Source organism: Zootermopsis nevadensis, unplaced genomic scaffold, assembly GCF_977971745.1.
Source record: "Zootermopsis nevadensis isolate Lab colony 2312 unplaced genomic scaffold, Znev_1.0 Znev_ptg000002l, whole genome shotgun sequence".
Lineage (NCBI taxonomy): Eukaryota > Metazoa > Arthropoda > Insecta > Blattodea > Termopsidae > Zootermopsis > Zootermopsis nevadensis.
Genome location: NW_028259134.1, coordinates 614,358 through 635,074, shown reverse-complemented (window position 1 = coordinate 635,074; position 20,717 = coordinate 614,358). Strand labels below are relative to the sequence as shown.

At 41.0% G+C, this 20,717-nt stretch overlaps 1 protein-coding gene across 2 annotated transcripts; it reads left to right on the top strand.

Annotated features, from left to right (window-relative positions):
• The first annotated feature begins 1,078 nt into the window (after positions 1 to 1,078).
• nrv2 (nervana 2) lies at positions 1,079 to 17,953 on the top strand. 2 transcript variants are annotated; one of them, XM_087357436.1, is made up of 7 exons: positions 1,079 to 1,282; positions 10,103 to 10,243; positions 11,214 to 11,333; positions 11,677 to 11,858; positions 12,913 to 13,023; positions 13,900 to 14,068; positions 14,918 to 17,953. In XM_087357436.1, exons 1-7 carry the CDS (start codon positions 1,147 to 1,149, stop codon positions 15,019 to 15,021), a joined length of 963 nt encoding a protein of 320 aa, XP_087213562.1. In that variant the 5' UTR covers positions 1,079 to 1,146; the 3' UTR covers positions 15,022 to 17,953. The 2 variants fall into 2 exon arrangements, with proteins under 2 accessions (XP_087213562.1, XP_087213559.1); XM_087357433.1 differs by lacking the exon at positions 1,079 to 1,282 and adding an exon at positions 7,501 to 7,823 and having other exon boundaries at positions 14,918 to 15,502.
• Positions 17,954 to 20,717: the final 2,764 nt, after the last annotated feature.

Here is a 20,717-nt window from a genome sequence, read left to right as displayed (position 1 = left end):
CTTTGAGGCAGAAATCGCCTTTTTAATTATTAACACGAACGTCGTGCTCTGAAGAATTGGCTCTTGGCGACGACATTAAATCGTGTGTACGGGCTGATCACCAATCCAAGGAGTCCTAAACGGATTCGTGGTTTCAGAGCAATGAGTCCTAGAAGATCAGATGCGGAAATACGGAACGTCAAACTGGAGGAGAGGTTTCAGACTTTTATGATACAATAAATACCTGATAAATTTTCAGTTCGCAGAGCGCTGCTTCATTTGTTTCCATTAATACTGCTTTATGATATATGACGTAATCAGGTGCTGACGTGTAAGATATTTGCATGAACATGTTTTACTACGAATTGTCGAAATGCGAGAAAGTTGGCAGAAAGTCGAACGAGGCTTACGACATCCGTGTGTCTCCAGACAAGATGGGGCATTTGGAAATCAAATCCCACAATTCACAAAGCATTTTTCACTAAATATTTTTAGTTTTCAACCCTGTGGGGCGAGTACCAACATGACAAGACGTCCCATTGTTGAAACGTTGTCGGGTTAAAATTCGAACCGAGGTCATTGTTGCACAATTACCTCGGATCGCATTGGTACAACAATGACTTAACGTAATGTGGCGTGGAGTACACGTTCGGCCACAGTACATCTTTCCAGTGTTGTCAGATAACACACGGCAAAGACGCTGTTTAATGCATTTTAACATTTTATCTGCGTGCGACATTCTACTAGAAGTTTCCAGAAATTTCCCTGCGAGTGTTTTGAAAAGAGAATTTCATCTCTGAAGAGTGTGACTGGTGTTTTATTCCGTATTCCAGTTGAGTGGGACATTCGATTCTTTGCAATTTCTTTACAATTCGTCATATCACGAGGTCGCTTGCCGCACGAATTAGTTCGTTCAGTTGGCGTTACAGTAGCGAGGCAGCACTTGTTCTCGGTGCGTGACGAGATTACAAAGTACTGCTGCACTCTGTCACTGGAGAGGTTAATCGTTCATATCCGCACCGAAGCCTCCATCATCGCCGGTTTAAATGCATTTGTTGTGGGACGGTTTCTGCCCTACATTCTGGTTTAGCTCGTCTGTCCCTTCGCAGTAGCCTCTGGCTTGCTGGGCGAGTGTGTGATATCGGCCGAGTGTGCTCTGCGCCCGCCATGTCTTTCAGTCGCAAATCAGTCGACTACCAATTCTACCTGAGGCCGCCTACTCTCGGGAAATGGGAGGCTTTTAAATTATGCCTTTATAATTCGTCGACTGGAGAAGTGTTTGGAAGAACTGGGCCTGGCTGGGGTAAGCATGCAACATTAGCTAAAGTGACGTCACGTACATTTAAGAATTTACGAAAGGATTTGTTAAATAATTCTTGAATGTTAATTACAGAAAGCAAGAAGATCAGTGAAGTTTGCGCCGTGTGGGAGTGGTCTACCACTTATAAGAGCAGAGTCACACGAACCATTCCGACAAATGTCATATTTCACAAAAAAATAAATTACTTTAAAACCGAAAAAACAGTAAACAATGTCATATTAATCGCTGAAAATGTCCACCGCGTTCAGCGATGAATGCGTTCGTTCACTGTTTCCCTCGTGTTTGATGAGTTCTTGTGTCGCGGATGAAAATTTTCGATTTGTTTGGCACAGCAGAATCGGGAAATGCGTCCCTAAACTCATTCTCACAAGTAAGAACTAGATGCGGGCAGTGTTCGACAATGGACTCGTGAAAAAGACATCCTTGCTCTTCGAGTGTTGAGAGACAACTGACGGAATTTCGCGAGCAGGTTACAACATGACGCGACCTTCGTGGACTATTGTGTAGTCACACGGATGTTGTGTGTTTATTAACCCAATAGAACTAAATATTTTAAAATGGGTTGAGTGACTTTTCAATTATCTCATGTTATGTCGGTATTACCCCTTAGAACGAATTTAAAACACGCAGAAAAACGTAGTTCATGTACTCTCCAGGCGAGGGCGCAGGATTCCTTTAATACGGAACAACGGATTTCAGATAAAGTTACTTGTTCAGTAAAATTTGAAATGCATGGAACCGAGAGGACAGAATTTGAGAACACATTTCAGAGGTTCGCTAATGCAACGTTCAAAGATCAGTTAACCTGAGGTCAATCACGTCATTTCGTCTTCCTTATGACTAAACGAGTTATCTGACTGGAAATTGATCACATACTCTTCAAAATGGCTGCTTCTGGGACGTTGGTCGACGTTTCAGAGGTGCTTGGTCCTTCTATCGTCATCCTGGTTATGGAGGCAGCAGGCACGTCTGAAATGTTGGACAGTTTCTACAAGACTGCACGGCGCATCACAGAAAAAAACTAGAAATCTCGCATGTCACGTGTTTTCGTAGACATTCAAGACGACTGTGACCTTCGCACTCTTACGTGGCTGCACGTTAATTGTCATTGCAGGCTCAAAGAACATTTTTTTCCTAGAGCAAGTCGGTGATCGTGAAGAAAGTCTGAGGAAAAGACGTCTTGTCGCTGTATTTCAGTTACACCGCCACGGTGGTCTAGCGGTTAGAACGCTGGCCTTGTAATCCTGGGGAGGTCTCGGGTTCGATTCCCGGCGGTGCCCGAATCTATAACTTGTGTTGGGCAAGGCCGTGGTCTAGGCAACACGGAGTTTTCCTCCGTGGCATCCCAACAATTACTCCATTCACACACAGAAGAAGGCAATGGCAAACCACTTCTGGATCATCTGCCAAGAACGTATATGAACAGGTCCCAGTCCGAGAGAAGGATGGAAGGATCCTGTTCATATGGACCTGTCGTCAGACAGAACACTAAATAATTAAATAAAAATTCTATGTTTTCCAAGCGCTGCCCTACACAAGTTCAAGACAAATTTGAAGCCTCTGTAGTCATGTCCCGCGTCGTTTAGAAAAAGTTCACTGAGAAAGATAAACCACGACGTAGAGGGGCTTATATTTGCGATACTGAAACCGCTCTGTCGTACGTGCCGTCTGTGTTGACAATTCCTTCGCAGGAAATGGAAGTTTGCCGAGAAACGGGATCTCAACTTAAATTTGTTTGCTGTGTCGTGCGCCAACAGCCACTGTTACAGTGGAACCTCGATACACCGCGCCTCGTTCCCCGATACGATTACATATTTCCCACTGAAGCCTGCGTCCACTCTATTTAAATTTCTTTTATATTTTGCCTAAAAATAGGAGAAGGAAATTAGCAAAATAAAGGGAGGGGAATTGAGAAGGGGCGGAAGGTTCGCAACGCTTCACTGAAAAGCGTTCAAAACTTTGACAGATTTAAACTCGGGTGACATTTCAAGGACGTGCGAATTTCGTCGTGGTTGTGAGTACAATTGGCGGATGGGTGGTAGCTCAGAGTTGCGAGTTGTTTGACTTTTCACAGGAGCGTTGTCGGAAAATTATTCTGTCATTGAAATTAAAAAGTGGGGGTCTCTCCAGCAATTCCCCCAGGTGTTAGAGGATCTGCAAGACAGCAGCGTTCCGTTGGCCCTGATGATAATTTACTTAAATGCAAATCTACGTTACAGAGCAATTACGCCTTGGACAGAGCTGATGAACGCTTCAATTACATATTGCAAGGCACAGAAGCAGAGATCACTCCACTTACGCCGTTAAACATGAAGTTCTACGAGGAACTTAATGAAGCACAAAGGAACTCGGTAATTATACAGAGTGATTAAAACATCCCTCGCACACGTAAGAACGCAAATTTACAACAAATTCGGTGACTACACTCAGGGTTCTTTAAAACAAATGATGCTTTAATTGTGTTCACGATTATAATCGATTATTTTGTTGGAAAATATTCTGCCAGTTTGGAATTCACAGCCATCTAAAGATGGCCGCCCTCTTCCTCGCGTCGTCCGACATCGTAATCTCCGTCGGTAACTGCGCACTCTTCTGCGTCATCCGGTCGCTCGTGCTCCGCTCGATTTAACTCCGCAATCCTCTCAGTCACTGCACTGACACGAGCCAATAAACCGAAAAGCTTACGTGCGCAGGCGCAGAACATTGTCCCTCGCTTGATACCTGCGTGCGAAACGAATGGCTGTAGATATTAAACGGGGCGTATTAAGGCTTTGACCGGGATGTTCTTTTGTTAAATCTTATGTGGTACCGCCTGATTCGACTTCTAATGGTTAAGTGAAGTGTTTTCTTCGCGGTACGGTCTGGATTCGTAAATATTATGAAGACGAGCTTCGGCTTCAAAGGGTTAATCAGCTGATTTTCGTAATGGTGAGGTGTAGTGTTTTCTTCGCGGTACGGACTGAATTCATAAATAATATTTAGACGATCTTCGGCTTCGAAGGGTTAAATACAGCTTGCACGCGCCTTTGCGAAAGGGATGTTCGTCTTGGCTGAAGATTTTGAAGTGTTAAGACAAAGGGCCGGCGCTGCTGATGCGAGAATGATCACATCAGGCAATTTGTCCTCTACGAAAAGAACTTTGGCTGGAAGTTGAACCCGCAGAGGCTGGCTGATAACCGCTATGACATTGGAGAATAATTTTTGCTTGGAGGCATCCGAGACCATGCCCCCTGCAGTTTCCTTTTGACTGGGTAAAGCCACTGAAGACGGACAGGGAATCCGATAAACATCACACAACTCGTTGGGTCGACTGGCCTACTCACGTGTATACTCGGTCGACGGTTGGTGACAAGTTGCTGAGTTAAACTTTTTAGTCGGCGAAGATTGGAAACCTCAAATCGCAGAGAATTTGTCTGTTACCAACGCCCTAAGATGCCTTAGTCGTAGTAAGACGAAACTTGACTTAAATACCGCCCTCTTTCGATCCACTGCGTTCGATGTCTGAGAAATTGGATGGGTCCAGCGGTTCTTCTGCAGAGACATTGATGGTAATCTTCCAATCTCTTATCCACCGGAGTCGTCTTCAGAGAGACGAGAAGCCAAGGACTGAGTTTGTAGCCCACTAGTTCCTCGTACGTGCTAGAGGAACAGCTCAGGGAATGTGGGCCCATCCTGATCGGCGTCCCTCAGTCAAGTTGTTGGGACATCGTGTCCAGTAGGCGAGATGCGAATTTTTGGGCTGGTTAGGTTATAATGGAGACCTACGAGTCGTCAGTTATCGATGGAAAACCTCGCCGGCTAGGCCCGTGTTCAAAGTTTGCGTTGACTTCCCAGGGGACCCCGAGTAAGAATGCGGGGGGTGGGGGGGGGACTCGAGGTTATGCAGTAAACAACTACGCATGTGCGTACGCTGAATGTTAAATGAATTTGGCAGAAATGATGGATGCAGTTACGTAAATGTTTCGCCAAGGATGTGCTGCTAATATTTCAACACAAAGTTGCCCAAGAACAGGGGAAGAGACACGTGATGGCGCAATTCTGCACTCAAAAAGCATTACATTAAAGAAAATAACTTCCATTGCAAGATTCAAAATGTTCGTCTTACATCAGTCACACGCGAGGTGATTAGCATTTGCCGAGGCGAGTACTGAGTTTTATGTCGCGCTGGGAACTCCAGAAAGGTTGTCGAAAAGTCAGAGATTATTCGACTTGGAGGAAACCACTGACAGCTTCTCATCCACCTCTGATTTGTGTTAACTGCATTTTCATCATTCAAAAAAGTAGCTTCCAGCTCAATGAATGTGCTGGATTTTCTGCTCTCCAGACTGTCGACGTGTGTCCTGGAAAGCATAAGACATTACGAGAATCGCTGAACGTATTTTCATGAAATTTGGTATAGACGTTATGCCATTTGAGGATATTTCAAACTCGTCACTAATTCCAACGTGATGGATGTCAAGATTTCTGAGATGGGCGGGCGATGGTTACAGTCACCCTTTGCACCTGGTGAATTTTATTACCCGTAACGCCCACGATGACGTAATGGCGCCACAGACGCCGATGTGACGCTGAGGGTTCGGAAATGGAATTTTTTCTTACGCAAGAAAACGCGCAAGTGTATTAAACTGAGTGCCACGCCCGATCTGAGGGAATTTCTAATTTTTTTGCAATTTTTACAGCGACAACCCTTTCGTAAATTCTACAACTCCATTTGCATGCATTGATTTTAATTAAGGTAATGAGTGTCGCTAGTGTTTTATCTCAGCTGTGTCCTGGGAATCTGATTTAATTTTACAGGTTAGCAGCTTTTAAGTGACGCACGTCAATTGCCTACCACGAAACTGCGATTACATTTTTTGAGAGGTGGTCTTAGTATGTTGGTTATAAAATGGTACTGTACCAACTGCAGAAGTTACGTAGCTTGAAGTGAGGTAAGGGATGTGGAAGGACGCGGTTGGGTAGCGTTTGAATTTCCAATACGTACGCTGAGAAGCATTTCTTTGAGGCAATTTTAAAAGAGGATGGCGGACAGATTGAGAGTCTGAATAAGTTAATGACGTCACTAAACAGACTATCACGCATATACAGGGGGATTCTTAATCACTTATAATAACGCGATGACCGAGTTCCAGTCCCGAAGTGAAGCCAAGAAGTTCGTGTAAACACAGGAACACACCGCTCTTGGAATTCTTGGCGTCGCAGGCCTCAGTTAAGCGTTTTCATAAACTCTCGTAAACATTAGGACGCAATTCTTTTTTGTAGTGTAAGATGTAAATGCCCTTTTGAAATACAACGCTGTTTATTATATTCAACTTTCTAATGTTTCCCGTTCTCGCTAACGGCGTCTCAAATTGAAACAAAAATGCCTTCCTGCACTCTGAATGCTCAACTGAGACAAACGTTTGCACAAAATGGTTGCGACCATATATTCATTGAAATGTTGTATTTAATGTACGCAATGAAGAAGCATTCTGTACAATCAGTAAATTGTGCAACACTGTCCAGTTTTTCTCTTTGGAAGGCAGTGTTCAGAATCTGCACTTTGGGAGAAAAAAAATTAAGTTATTTTCATGGACTAATTGGTGTTTGTGATAATCGTGTGAACTTCAGCGCCGCCTAGTTCGTGGTCAAGCCGCGAGCATCACGCACGCCAGTCGCTTTACCCCTGAGGTATGCAACCTTCGTTGACATTCCACGTGGCTTACTAAATACAGAAGATAAGAGAGGAGAAGATCTCCAGCAGAGTTCAGTATCGTAATTCGATTAATAATTAGTGTCTGCTTTACCCCCTCACGAAATATACGTAGTTACACATTCAATTGTTGGGTTACGTGTGATACGGCACGTGATTCACGGAGACGAAGACTGATTGTTGACAGAGACAATTTTTGAGAGTGGCGGGGGTGGGAAACACAACGTTGTATTATATAGTTCGGTGTATTTTATTACGGTCAATAAAATTTCAAATTAATTTAAAAACATGAAGTGACATTTTTTGTTGAAAATGCATCAGAACCTTCCGTCTCTTCGTCCTCACTTTTAACTTTAACGTTGAAGAATGAAACGTTCCAATAGGCGCCTACCTTCTGCCTAGCGCGCTGGGAGCAACCCAAGGTCAAACAAAGCTGAGTGTAGGCTTCTTACGTCACAGTGACAACGTCATCGAAACGGCAGTGGACGGTTACCTGAAGCCTTGGCCGGGAGGGAAGGGCAGTGAGACGGGAAAACAAGCTGCGTGTAGCTGTGTGGTGGTTTCGTGTTTGTGCTCGCTTGGCGTCCCCCAGTTGACGTCAGTCCAGTGCTGTTCTGTCGGTGTGAAAGGTTTGTTGTTCGTTGCTCTCGTGGCGTTTTGTCTGGTGCTGTGGTTAAAGTATGCCCAAACACGTACTAAACAATACCGACAATAATGTCGAATTTATTGGTAACTTTCGACCTCCGGAAAGAAGTACAAGGGAGAAGATAAAGTTGCTGCTGTACAATCGTGAAACAGGCGCCGTTTTAGGAAGAACGGGGACGAGCTGGGGTAAGAATTCTCAACATCTGCTCTCCTAATCCACGATGTGTTAGATCTCGGCATGTGTTTTGTTCGTGTGTCTCATAAAATAATGATTGTGAGAAAGAACGTGCTTCACAACTTACGTTTACGTCAAACAAAAACTTACGTGAGTTGGCAGAACTGAAACTGAATTTTAAGCTGTACAGTTTCAACTAGAACGAAAGGCAACATTCATATCGTTGTGTACAGGTTAAGTTTATCGCACGGATTTCTTTATGTACGCCATTGATGTAGGCGTTTACATAAACGCGACGTGTTTACAGGTGACAGGCAGGGATGTAGACTCGCTCTAACGCTACTGCTTCGTCTGTTGGAAAAAAAAAATTTAGGTGGCTGTGACATTATACTAATGACTGAGCAGAAAGTAATAGATAGTTGTAGTGAATATCGCTAATTTGTGTGTGTAATTTTTAGTCCCCCCCCCACCCCCGCTTTGCACAAAGCCACATTCCTGCCCGTGCACAATTATGGGGAAATGTGTGTGGCTCATTCTCCGCAACGGAAGAAATAGTTGACATGCGCGTGATCAAATTAAAAACCGATCGACCTCCGAAAGTGCAGAAAACTTGACATTCCTGAACGAAATTTATGAATTTTCTTCCTCTGTGGGGAAATTGGCTGCAAAGTGAAAGAGTTCTTCGCCTAGTACTGATGGATTTTTGGATTATTTAATGACTCCCAGACGTGCAGAAATGCACGCGGTTCAATCGCAGACTGCTCGGCGCAGCAATCCAGAAGACAAGCCACCGCCTGAAATTAGGACCTGATTATGCACTAGCTTTCAGACGGCCAAATAGTACGGCGATATACTCATAGATGTCAGTAAATGCGAGGAATGCATTCAAGAGATTTGATTTCAGTGTTTACAAGGTTTGAAGCATGTCTCAGTCATTCTTGGCTTTTGTGAGGAAATAATTAGAAACTTATTTCTTGTTACTACATTGAGTCCACATTTTTGTTGGCGAAACGTTTCAACGTCTTAAAGGAAGATCTTAACTCCCAAATTATTGCAGATATAATCACGTACTTTGCACCAATAGGTTCCTCGAGAAGAACTGTTGCCAGGCACCAAATTTTGTATTTCTGACTTTTTAAATGACGGAGATATTTATGTATTTGAAATTAAAATTGTTAGGTTAGGTTAGGTTCTTGCAGTTCCAATTGTTGACTTCCGACCTAGTGACCGTGGTATTACAGCCGCGTGTGCGATTTGCGAGACTTGCCACTGGCGACATGTGGAACTTTTCCGAAACTCCATCGGTTAGGTCTCAAAGTTGTAACAACTGAGGCATGACGCATGCGCGTAGTGCGGGCCCAAGTGACTTGTCATGTCTGGGATTCGAATGCGGAATGAAGACGCCTGATGCTTCGCCCGGAAGTGGATGTGATAACTGCCATAGAAATAACTCGTGACAAAAGGTGGCCATTGCAACGTTGCGTCATCAGAACTGCGTCCATGCTCAGCTCAATCTGACAATTTCCGGAATGTTTGTTCTCGCCCCTTTTGTTGTGACACCGACGTCAAATGTCTTTTTGTATTGTGGGCGGGCAATCATTTCCAAAGTGGGGCTCGCGAGGTGTCTCTCTCGGCAGCACCAATCCGAAATTGTTTAAAGGTGGTCATATGTTGGTATGATGATTTTATAATCGCAGTTGTTTTCTGGGGCAACTCATCTGATTACAGGATTGAACGACTGGGACCGTCCCCAAAGGCCACCTCCGTGGACTGTGACCCCCTGCAGACAACCCAAGCGGTGCACGCTTCGCCTGCTCCCATCTGAGCTTTAACTGTTGGAGCCTTAATTCCAGCCTTTCCACAGCTTGCTCCCTGACTTTGCTACTCCGGGGTCCCTGTCCCTGCCCTGGGATTCATCTCCTGTGTCTGGTTCTCCTGGACTTTGAAAGTCCATTGTTTTGAATTCGCTGGGCCAATGACGGGCTACACCGCTAGGAGGACTCTCCGCCATTGACTTGGTCATACACTGGGCTAAAGCCCCCACCCAAGAGGCATTCTTACTCCTTGGAACAAAGCCCTCTGCCACTTCTGGTCCAGGGACTTTTCTTTTCATCTCTCCTGCGTTCATGAGGAACCGCCCAGTCTGTGCCCCACAAACCTTGTCAAGTTTGTCCTTTCCATCCCAGGGGCTTTTCCTCCCAATATGCATTGTTGTTAACCTTTACCATGCAGCCATTACACTTTGTTCAATCGCCAATTATCTGATTCTTGCGTCATTCTCTCTCAACAGCCAAGATTGGTTTGTTCTACCTGATTTTCTATGGAATCCTCGCTGGTCTCTTTATCGTCTGCCTCTGGGTATTCTACCAGACTTTGGATCCCAGGATTCCATCGTGCAAACTTAGCAGTTCCCTCATAGGAACTTCGCCAGGTATGTATCGTCGTCACCAACTGCTGAAAGTGGCTGTTCACGTGGAGTTTCACTTTGTTGCAAGGAATTTTAAGTTTTAACGTATGTCGTTTACATCTGACGACATGGGAGGACTTCGCCTCGCGGGGCACTCGAATGTTGCTTGTTTCTTATTCTCAGTAAGAGCGATGTTCCCTTCATTATACACTGAAGTGTCTAAAATGTGCATACTTTTTAATGAATAATTTTTATAACACGTGCATGTGAAGGGAACAGACATTTTTGGTGTCTGGTCGATTAATGGTTCAGGATTGCAAATGTTGATTTCCGTCAGTTGCATTATGTAAGTGTTTTATTTTAACTTGCCCGTGTGTTAGACAATTGTTCGTTGGTAAGTCGCTGTCCACATTTTTAAAATCGCTGTCAGACTGCAGGAAACTTAAAAAAACTTCATCAATATATAAGATTTGTTCTTGGACTCATACTTACATATCTTATTATCATCAAAGCACAAATGAGCGAATTTCATTCTGATATATTTCACCGAAATACGCAAACACAGATTTTAAACTTCATTTTCCTTCGTCTTTACCGACTGACTGTCGACAGAGCAGCAAAATGATCAAATGTTGAAATACTTTTTCACCAGTTAAAAAAACAAAACAAGTTTGCTCGGGAGGAACCGAATTTATGACGACAGAACATCTTCTCGCTTCAGTTTGCCTTACAGTGACAGTAAATCTGTGACTTATGTTACTCTCATTTATGTTTTGAGTGTTTCTTCGTTATACGTCAGCAAATTCTTATATACAAAAAAAGAAAATAGAATGCTTAGCGGAATTTTAAAGTGAGTGAAGTATTAAACTATTTTGAAATGTGATTGATGATGTTTGAATTTGGAATTTAATCTTTTAATTTACTTTGTTTTCTACAATAACAAGTCTTGTTTATGTTGTTATCGTAAAATCACCTCACATTATCCATTTTCTAGGCCTTGGATTTCGGCCCAGCCCTCCGATGGACAACGTTGAAAGTACTCTGATTTGGTATAAAGGAACAGACCCTGAACAGTACCAATACTGGACGAAAAACTTGGAGAAGTTTCTCGAAGGTAGGCGTAACCTCAAATCCTACAAATATATTCCATTCCAGCCTATTTTATCCTGTTTGTTCTATAGCACGCCAGTTTTCTCTTTAGTGATGATTTGTAAAATCCATGCTCTGAAACGATGTATTATGGCTTTTATAAAGGGGTAGTGGATACTTCAAATAGTGAAATTGTGTTTCTTACCCTTGTTACTCCTTTATCATTTGCTAACGCCTTTGTTATGGACGACGCTGCCCGCATACAATCTGTCCGCTAAGCCAGATTCAAAGACTTAAATCCTGATACTTGTTCGATAAAGAACCTCACAGAAGAGTTGTTAAATTGTCCTTGCGTTAACCGTTTACAGTGTACAGGAAGCCAGGTCTGACCCCAGGCCGAGGTCAGAACATCTACAACTGCGATTATGACAAACCCCCAAATGAGAATCAAGTATGTGACGTCATTGTTAAGAACTGGGATCCGTGTACTCAAGAAAACAACTTCAACTATCACAAATCTGCACCTTGCATCTTCATCAAATTAAATAAGGTAATTGGCGCTAGAAAACAATTCTGGCTGTGCTCATTTCTGTCTGCAGATGTTAGGGGTAAGAGGTCATTAATATTTTATTGTTAGAGTTAATGATGCTCTCCAAGAAATGGGCAAAGTTAGGTTGGGTTAGCTTGGGTTAGGTTGGTTTAGGTTAGGTTGGGTTAGGTTAGGTTACGTTAGGTTACGTTAGGTTCTGTTGGGTTAGGTTGGGTTAGATTAGGTTAGGTTGGGTTAGATTAGGTTAGGTTGGGTTTGGTTAGGTTAGGTTGGTTTAGGTTAGGTTACGTTAGGTTACGTTAGGTTCTGTTGGGTTAGGTTGGGTTAGATTACGTTAGGTTGGGTTAGATTAGGTTAGGTTGGGTTTGGTTAGGTTAGGTTAGGTTGGTTTAGGTTAGGTTGGGTTAGCTTAGGTTAGGTTGGGTTTGGTTAGGTTAGGTTAGGTTAGAATGGTTCAAGTTTTGTAAGTGGAAACTGAGGGGGGGTGAGGAAAGTGTCTGAGAAAGGGAGTTCCTTCTGTGTAGAGCGAAAGAAAATGTTTTGTGGTGAGGAGGTAAGGGGAAAAGAAATAGATTATTATTAACCAGGAAGCCACTTACAAGAGAATGATAAATTGCGCTAATGCAGTAGAATTAGACAATATAATAGGAGAATTGTGTCAGACCCCACAAAATCTGGAAGCATCAAAAAATCTCTATTTTTTCCGAAGAATCCTTTTGTTTAAAACTGGTTCTTCCGCTCGCCTCACGTTCGCATGTTCTTTGCGGTATTAATAACAGTTTATTTCAATTTCACATTGAAGTCATTAAAAAAAATTGAATAAAAATCATATATTTCTCACTCTGAGCTGCAGTAACTCCTTTCATTTGTGAATTGGAAAAATGTTAATAGGATTATTCTTACTCAGAAGATGTAGTGGTTATCAAGAACCTTCGCAGGCTTCAGAATCTCTGTATAAAAAGTTTTTATTGACTTCCCCAAGCTATTACGAGAGACGCCGACTGTGTCGGCAAGTCACAGGATAGTTCGTGTTCAAGCCCAAAAAATGTTTCAGATCTATGACTGGAGACCAGAATTCTACAATGACACTAACAACTTGCCAGAGAAGATGCCAAGAGATCTCAAAGCTCACATTGGCATGCTAAAGACGGAACGTCCTTCTTGGGTAAGCAAGTCGTGTGCTTTCGTACTTGGTACAAACAAACGTGTAATGATGATACTGTTTTTTTTTTTTTAAAAAATATAACACAGGTGTTTGGTCAGTTTTTGGATGGTCTGCGTGAGAAACGAATTGCAAATCGGCCATTTTATGTCTGTGGTGGGCTTTTCCTCGTTTGACGGAAGGTGGCAGCTCAACATTTCTACTTAAATTCCTGCCCTGAATTATGCTTTTGAACACGATTCTTCGCCAGTTCCATCCTTCAAACCTTGCAAACCATCTCCTTACAATCCGCCATAGTGCTTAATGTCGTTTTCCCATCTCAATCTTCCGAGGAGGTTTTTTCTAGCAATTCTTTGTGCTTTGCTTATCTCTCGTATCTTAGCAACGTTGTGTGTTGTTCGTAATAAGAACGGTATACTTCGTGTAACTAATGTGATATTACGGTGCTGTTATGGGTCGTGACGTGTCATGTCCATCCACCGAAGGCCTCCTTGATGTCAGTATCCTAACAAAATTAGGTCTCTATGTAAGTCAGAGTTTTTCACTGTGCGATGCGCCAGATTTCTACTTCCTACTCGTAGACCCAAATATTTTTCCGAGCCTGTGTTGCTTTCTCACAGCTGGAGACGGCATTTGACGCGCGTACGCAAAACTTAAATTGGTTTGTGTGTTTTTCTCTTTAGAGCAGGAAGGGAAGTAAATAAATGAAGTGGTAACATATTCAAATGTCGGTAAGTTTCTACCGGACAAGAACCCAGAAGACGGCCATCTTCAGACTCGCTGTCGTGAGGACCTCAAATCCCACTGTTTAATATATGTCAGCTGATGATGCGAGACTTTGGTGTTGCGTTTTATCACCGGAATGTTGCACTATTTCAGCTGAACACAATCTGGGTGAGCTGTGAAGGCGAGAGCCCGGCGGATGTGGAAAATATTGGACCAATTACTTACATCCCCACGCGAGGATTCCCCGGTTACTTCTATCCTTACAAGAACTCCGAGGGCTACCTCAGCCCTGTGATGGCTATTCACTTTCAGAGACCAAGAAGTAAGTCTCGTAGTGGATACTGAAGAATAGCTCAGAATCATAGAATTTTCTTAAATAATCAGCTAAACTATTACAAAGTATTTATTTATGTGTTTCGTAGGAAATTTTCCCCATGACAGATATCCGGAAACGCCGGATGTCTCGGAATGTAACGTCGACTTGAATCTGAGAAAACCATTCGTCAGTGCTGATGTGAAGATCAGAAATTCTTATAAATATTGTTGAAGTTTTCTTTGAGATTTGGGGGTTAAATTACTTCAAATTTTTGACCTCCTTTGGTATTTTTTGAGGTTAAGCAAAATTCTTGGGAGAAGCTAATAGTTTCTCGGCTACTAGTCGAGAAATCCTCTGACGTGTTCTCGGAAGTCGTTTCATCCCTCCATGTTTTGTTTTTTTTGACTACAGTTTTGTGTAAATTTCTCGTACCACGCATTCTACACGTGTTTCACTTACGTAACCTTGATTTGGTCACTCTGATGATACCATAATTTTATGAAGGCTGTGGATTGTGAAGTTCCTCGTCTCTTCCTCTGTCACAGGTCCGCGTAAAAACGGATCGTACAATTACGAGGCGAGCTTATGGGAGCGGGTGTCGGGGGTTAATGTGATGCATTTCAGTGTCTCTGTTGTGACGTAGACGCAATCAGGCCGTTATTGGAAGCATCTGAAGTTTATAAACTTGAAATTAGTGAAGAGAGCATTTTCCTGATTTTATGAAACATAACACCAGCAAATCAGAAACAAAATTGGTCCTGCACAACGTAACGTTGATTAAGTCGCTGTTTGTTCCCTGCCCAATAAAGGCTTGATTGTTTTATGCATTATATGTAAGCGCCTGATTGTTTTCAGCTGGTATCCTGATCAACATTGAATGCAAGGCCTGGGCTCGCAACATTATTCATGATCGCCAAGAGAGAGTCGGCATAGTTCACTTTGAGTTGATGATTGATTAACTTTAAGAACAGTTGAAAAATTTTCGAAAGATAAGCCGTGTGATCGTCGTTCAAGGTGTAGTATGGAAGATGGGTCGGCGGTAATTTGCGGCTGTCCTCTCATTCTCGTTTCTGTAGTGTTCGAGGGAGATCTGTAAATGAGTAAGAGAGAACAAGTTTTACTTCCTTTCTTTCTTGTTCCTCATTCCAGTGTTTTCATTCCATTTTTAGTAATTGGTGTTAAGATACGATATTATGAAACTTAGGCAGGATATTTTAGATTTTGAAGATAATGAACTCTGGTCATATCTGCTTTTCATTTATTTTTATACATCTTGTAGTAGCTGAATTAATATGTAGTAATTTAACATTTGTTTTGTGTTATTTTGATTGAGAACTGATCGCAAAAATTATCTTTTAAGCAGGATATTGAAGATTCAGCGACACAACTCACAAGTCAGGCGTTTTATAGGCCTAGTCATTAAAGTGTTTTCATTATCAATTACTTTTGTATTTTTTTCCAGCACTTGTTGTGTTTTGACTGTTATGTAAGAATTTACTTTAAGGTAGTTTATCTATAATTTGACTTAAATTATTGTTATAATGAATACCTGCCAACCTCAGAAATGTGTCTAGAGATATCAAATACAAATGGTTTTTTTTTTCGTTTATACGTACAGTTTTCTGTCGGAGCGTCGGCAAAGAAGGTGCAAATTCAGACGGCGTATTTGTCCGTACGAACAAGTATAATTTTCAAAAGTTTGATGTAATGTGAAGGCGAATAGATTTTCATCCTGTTTTTGTGTTGTGGAACTGTCGCTGACATTTTGGAGATTCTTAGAGTCTCCATTTTCAAGGCGAAGTGACTGCTCCAAGGCAAAAGTTGTAAACAAGAAAAGGGTGACCAGAGTAAAACTGAAGTGATGGTGCGGATTTCTCAGGCACCGGCACGGAGACTTTGGTTTGTGCAAGATTGGGGTGTTCGGTGTGCGGATGGCGGACTTCCACACTGGGCTGAGCTAATTATGTCCTTGTTGACATTTTGGCGTAGGCTTCAGCCCCCCCAAAAAGAGATTCTCCTTTTAAGGTCTATCTTTCTGTTCAAAAGAGTGGGTGTGCTGTATAAGTGAATTCAAGGGGTAGTAATTTCACCCCCCCCCAAAAAAATTGAGACAGCAGGGATTTTTTAAAAAAATGTCAGCAATAACGTCTACTGCTGCACGGTGCCATCACCCTAGAACAGGAACGAACGATACCAGCAATGGAGTAATTTTGGCAGTATCAAACGTTTGAAATCTAATTTGTTCAAGGTAGTGATATCGCTTCTATTCTGGTACATATTTTAATTGTAGTTATAAAGTACTTGTTTCTAACGCTTCCGTACCGCAGCGAGTACTCTTCAACGTAATTTGAAATATTTGCCGAGGAAAGAACTTGGTCCCAGCGGTAGTATATGATATTAGCGTAACCATTTGTAGTGCAGAACCGTACCGGGTACTCATTTAGATAGAATTGGAGATGCTGGATGTTCTTGGTTATTGCTTGTATTACGTTAGAACGCAGTAGTTTTCCAGGAATGCTAAGTTTGAACTGATTTTCTCAGCTAGGCGCATGAATGCGAAGAGGAAAATATTTTTGTATAAATATTTCTGCTTCTGAAGCTGTGAACACTTCTCTCTTTTCACGTCTGTGAATGATACCAGGTGCCATGATGCCTTAGTAAAATATACACGTTCGTTCTTTAGGAATGCCATTTTTTTTTTGTGAAGAAATTAATTTATAGGTATACGTACATTTGTCATTTTCTAATTTAATGTTATAAATGCTATTAATTTATTTTGTTGCGTGAAAAGAAAATGAAGTGACTGGATATGTCGTGGAGACGCACAGTTACTGTATATTAAAGTTATAAATTTGAAAACTGAATATGTCCGCTAGTAATTGTTTGAGCTGGAGTTGAAAAGAATCAAAATCAAAGTAAGCCTTTTATTATTCAGTACTTGTGTGGCTGATATTACGTAATTCTTGTCGTTACGTAGTGTGAAATGCTTTTTAGTAGTGCGGTCATACTTGATTTATTTCTCGGGCCGCTGCCCCTGAGAGCATAGGCTTACTCCCATTGCCACAGCGAGCGTATATGAAGTTGGATTTTCATGATAAATTCTCACAGAAACAAAACACCGTATAAATTAAACAAGAAAAGTAGAAAGCTGCCTCTCGGTAACCCCTCTATATACCAGAGGGCATTCTTTTCATATAACATAAGAAACCAGCGTACTCTGACTTTCAGTCTTGATTTGAGGTGTGAACCGGTTCTTTACGAAGTTCAAATAGAATTTAGAAATGATGATCTGTGAAAATACTTTTAACATTTAATTCTCTGCTCTTGGTTGGCCAGAGCAAAGTTCTACAAACATGATTTAAATAAAATGTAAGATTTCAAAGAAAAAGAGTGAAATAGTACGTAAGTACTCGTACGAGCGTAGGATACAATTACTTATTGCTGTATCCCACCATCTGCTTGTGGTATTTTATAATTTATGATTAATTCATAATCCGCAGTTAATGTGAGTGTAGGTAACTAAAATAATACTCTTGAAAGCAGAGATTTGATTAATATCAATTTCCGAAAGTGTCTTATTGCTTTTCCATAGTTTGAAGAGCATGTAACAGATACTACATTATAGTTAATGCCGCATTTACTAATTACGTAATATTTAAGAACTGTAGAAATCAGAAATTTGTATTTCTGACTAGTAATAACGGGCCCCAGAACTACAAGCATTTGCTACTTTCTGCTGTAGGTTTTCGTCGTTACATTTTCGCCACCACAAATTTTATCGCCAGTTACAAAATTCCTTTGTTTATTCCTTATGTTTAGAATTCAGAGCTTTAGTTCATGATAAAGACTTAAAAAAAATGTATTGTAAATATTAAATGCTGTTAAATGACACTGATTATTAACCCATTTCTTAATATGGAGATTTGCACATGTGTAATGGTATCAAAAGTAATTTACCGGTTGCCGGTCGTCTTTTGAACATCAGCCATTTCATAACCATTCAGACAATTGCAAATTTTGAGTCTGGGTGGCTGTAAAGGTTGCATGAACTACCAGGTAACCTCAGAGTGAGTGTATCAACGCTCAGAAGTGACAGGAAGACTTTTGCCTTTTATTAATACAGGGAAAACTATGGTACGTACTGAATTATGGAAAGTTTGCACCAGACGCTGATGCGAAGCCTCGAGTATTATAAATATGCATGTGTATTTCATCCAGTACTTGTAATGATCTGGAAACAAATTTCGATTTAGACCATTTTTGTTCTTAGTGCATTTTCTTAACATTAAAATAGTATGAATATGTTTTGGACATCTCGTGAATAAACTGATGTTAGTTTCAGCAAGTTATAGTAAAGTTTAGACATTTCTGGTACAACCCAGACATGTATTCTGTAATACGATATTTAAAATGACATTAAGAATTTTTAGAATATGGATTTAAATACTAGCGCAAAGCACAAGCTTTTAAGGAGATATAAAAAAGAAAATTACATTATTTTAGCCCTCAAATATGTTGGAGTATGATTTCCAGAAAAAATTACAAAAATATTTTATTGATATATTAAGCAAGAATATTTTTCAAAAGAAAATGTGTGTTGTCATACCATCAAAAATAAGACATAGAACAAAAAAAAAATTCCCCTCCCCTTCTTCTGTTACGCTGTGCGCAAGTTTGCAGGTTAAGCCCAAAGTTACAATTTTCCCACGTCTCATCGAGTAGCTTTTAAGCCGCCAGCAGGACAGGAATGTTCCCACCAAAATAAACTACGCTGAAAAAATGCGTTCAGTCCAATCCCAACTTAACATGACTCGGCGTGACTTTGATCCAAAGCTCCGATAAACAATAAAATTGATATTTACGTGGGATACTCAACGTTGGTAAGTATGAAGATGGCCGTCTTCTGGGTTGTGTCAAATGGTCTGGTAGAAGTTGGTGGGAGAGGAAGCAGATCTTGCCGTCCGTGTTGGAAGAACCGTGGAAACTGTGGCGAAACCTCGGTCAGGATAGATGATCCAGTCAGAACTTTAACCAGGTACAGCCACATTCTGACAGACTCTCGTTCTAACTGCACACAAATCAGTTGTTAGGTTAGGTTAGAAGTTGTGTTGGTGTGGTGACTTGGCTCTGGTGGATTTAATAGTTACAGAACATTGTTTCTGGAAACATTCGATGTTAAACTTAATAGTGAACAGTGTTCTTTTTGTTCTTACCATGTGAGTGCTTTGTTGTCAAAAAACAAAAAGGAACATCTAACACGAGTTATATATATTTCTAATAAATTAATATAAAATATTAGTATCTTGTTAATTGTATCCAGTTTTAATGTTCAGTTCAGAAACAAATTCTTTGCATTAAATATTTTATAATATTTAACTGGTTTTGAGACTGCATTGAATGAAACTAGTAAATTTGCGTTGAGTAGCAAGTGTGACATTCAAGGAGAAAATTCCATTTGCATGTGTGCAGTAATGGTGATGAACCTTCAACAAACCAAAAAAATATTTTCAGAATGTATTTTAAAGTTTTGGTAAATTAAACACAAATTTTAAAACCCGATTTTAGTGGTCTTCCAAAGTTTTTGTTGTAAATTTTGTTTTGTTTTTGAACTGTCAAACCTGTAAAAATTATCGAAAGATGGAATGTTGAAACACTGTAAAGGTTTGGAAACTCATATCTGTAGGTGACTTGCTATATTGATTGTTTTTTAATAATTGCAAATGGTAAGAGAAGTAATTACTTCTCATTTTAAGATTTATTTAAATCCATTGTTAAGCAAAAAAACTGCTTGAAGAGTGTCCAACCAAACCTCTCGTCTACTGAGAATAATTATGACTTCCTTTTATAACTGCATCCGCCGAATGAAGTTTTTCACGGATGAAAGAGATCAAGTCCCGATTCGAACAACAGCGGAACAAGAGCGAATGATGGGACAAAAGGTAATGACGTTTCTTCAGTACTAGACTATTTAGAAATTTTGGGTTCATTCAGTTCCGTTAAAAGTAGAGGAAGATATTTTAGGGTGAGTTTAAGTTGTATGTGTACTTAATAGCAGTTTGTTGGACTGCACAGCTTTCAGAATAAGAGCTGCTTAAGTTACTATAATAATTTTTTATTGAAATGTGGTTATGGTCTAACCTAACTTTCCGGCCTTGGCAGACAAATTTCTGTTCAATTATGCCGTTAATGCAGTAATAAGTAGCGTTAGGATTTACAACTGAAAAAGGAAGACTGAATCGGGTAAGTTATTTCTAGAGAATTAGTTTTCACATCAAAGAAGTGTTATCTTGTTTTAACTTCTGATAACGTCTTTTACATTAAAACTTCGTTAACCCTTCTGGGTATTGATTAAACATTCTACCGCAAAGAAGACAACAATAGGTTATAATTACAAAGATAAGTCTGTCATTGCTGTTGAGGGATAAAGTCATTGTTGAAACCCACAAATACGTACACTCTGTGGGCCAAATGCATGATCAGTGAGTTTTAAAGAGTTCGGGCAATCGGTTTGTTGTGTCGCGAGTCGACGGGAGTTGTAGCTAGCGTGACGTTACGTGGCGTTGCGAGACTTGGCAGAGAGAGAGACGGAACTCGGTGACGCCCAGTCGCGCTAATTTCGTCTGCTAAAGTTGCGGTTCTACGGCGTCCCGACGCT

Excerpts from the sequence above, each read along its gene's own strand:
- nrv2 (XM_087357433.1), top strand. The coding sequence starts at position 7,673 with ATGCCCAAACACGTACTAAACAATACCGACAATAATGTCGAATTTATT. Across the intron at positions 10,244-11,213 it reads CCTCATAGGAACTTCGCCAG|GCCTTGGATTTCGGCCCAGC; the intron begins GTATGTATCGTC and ends TCCATTTTCTAG. Across the intron at positions 11,334-11,676 it reads CTTGGAGAAGTTTCTCGAAG|TGTACAGGAAGCCAGGTCTG; the intron begins GTAGGCGTAACC and ends AACCGTTTACAG.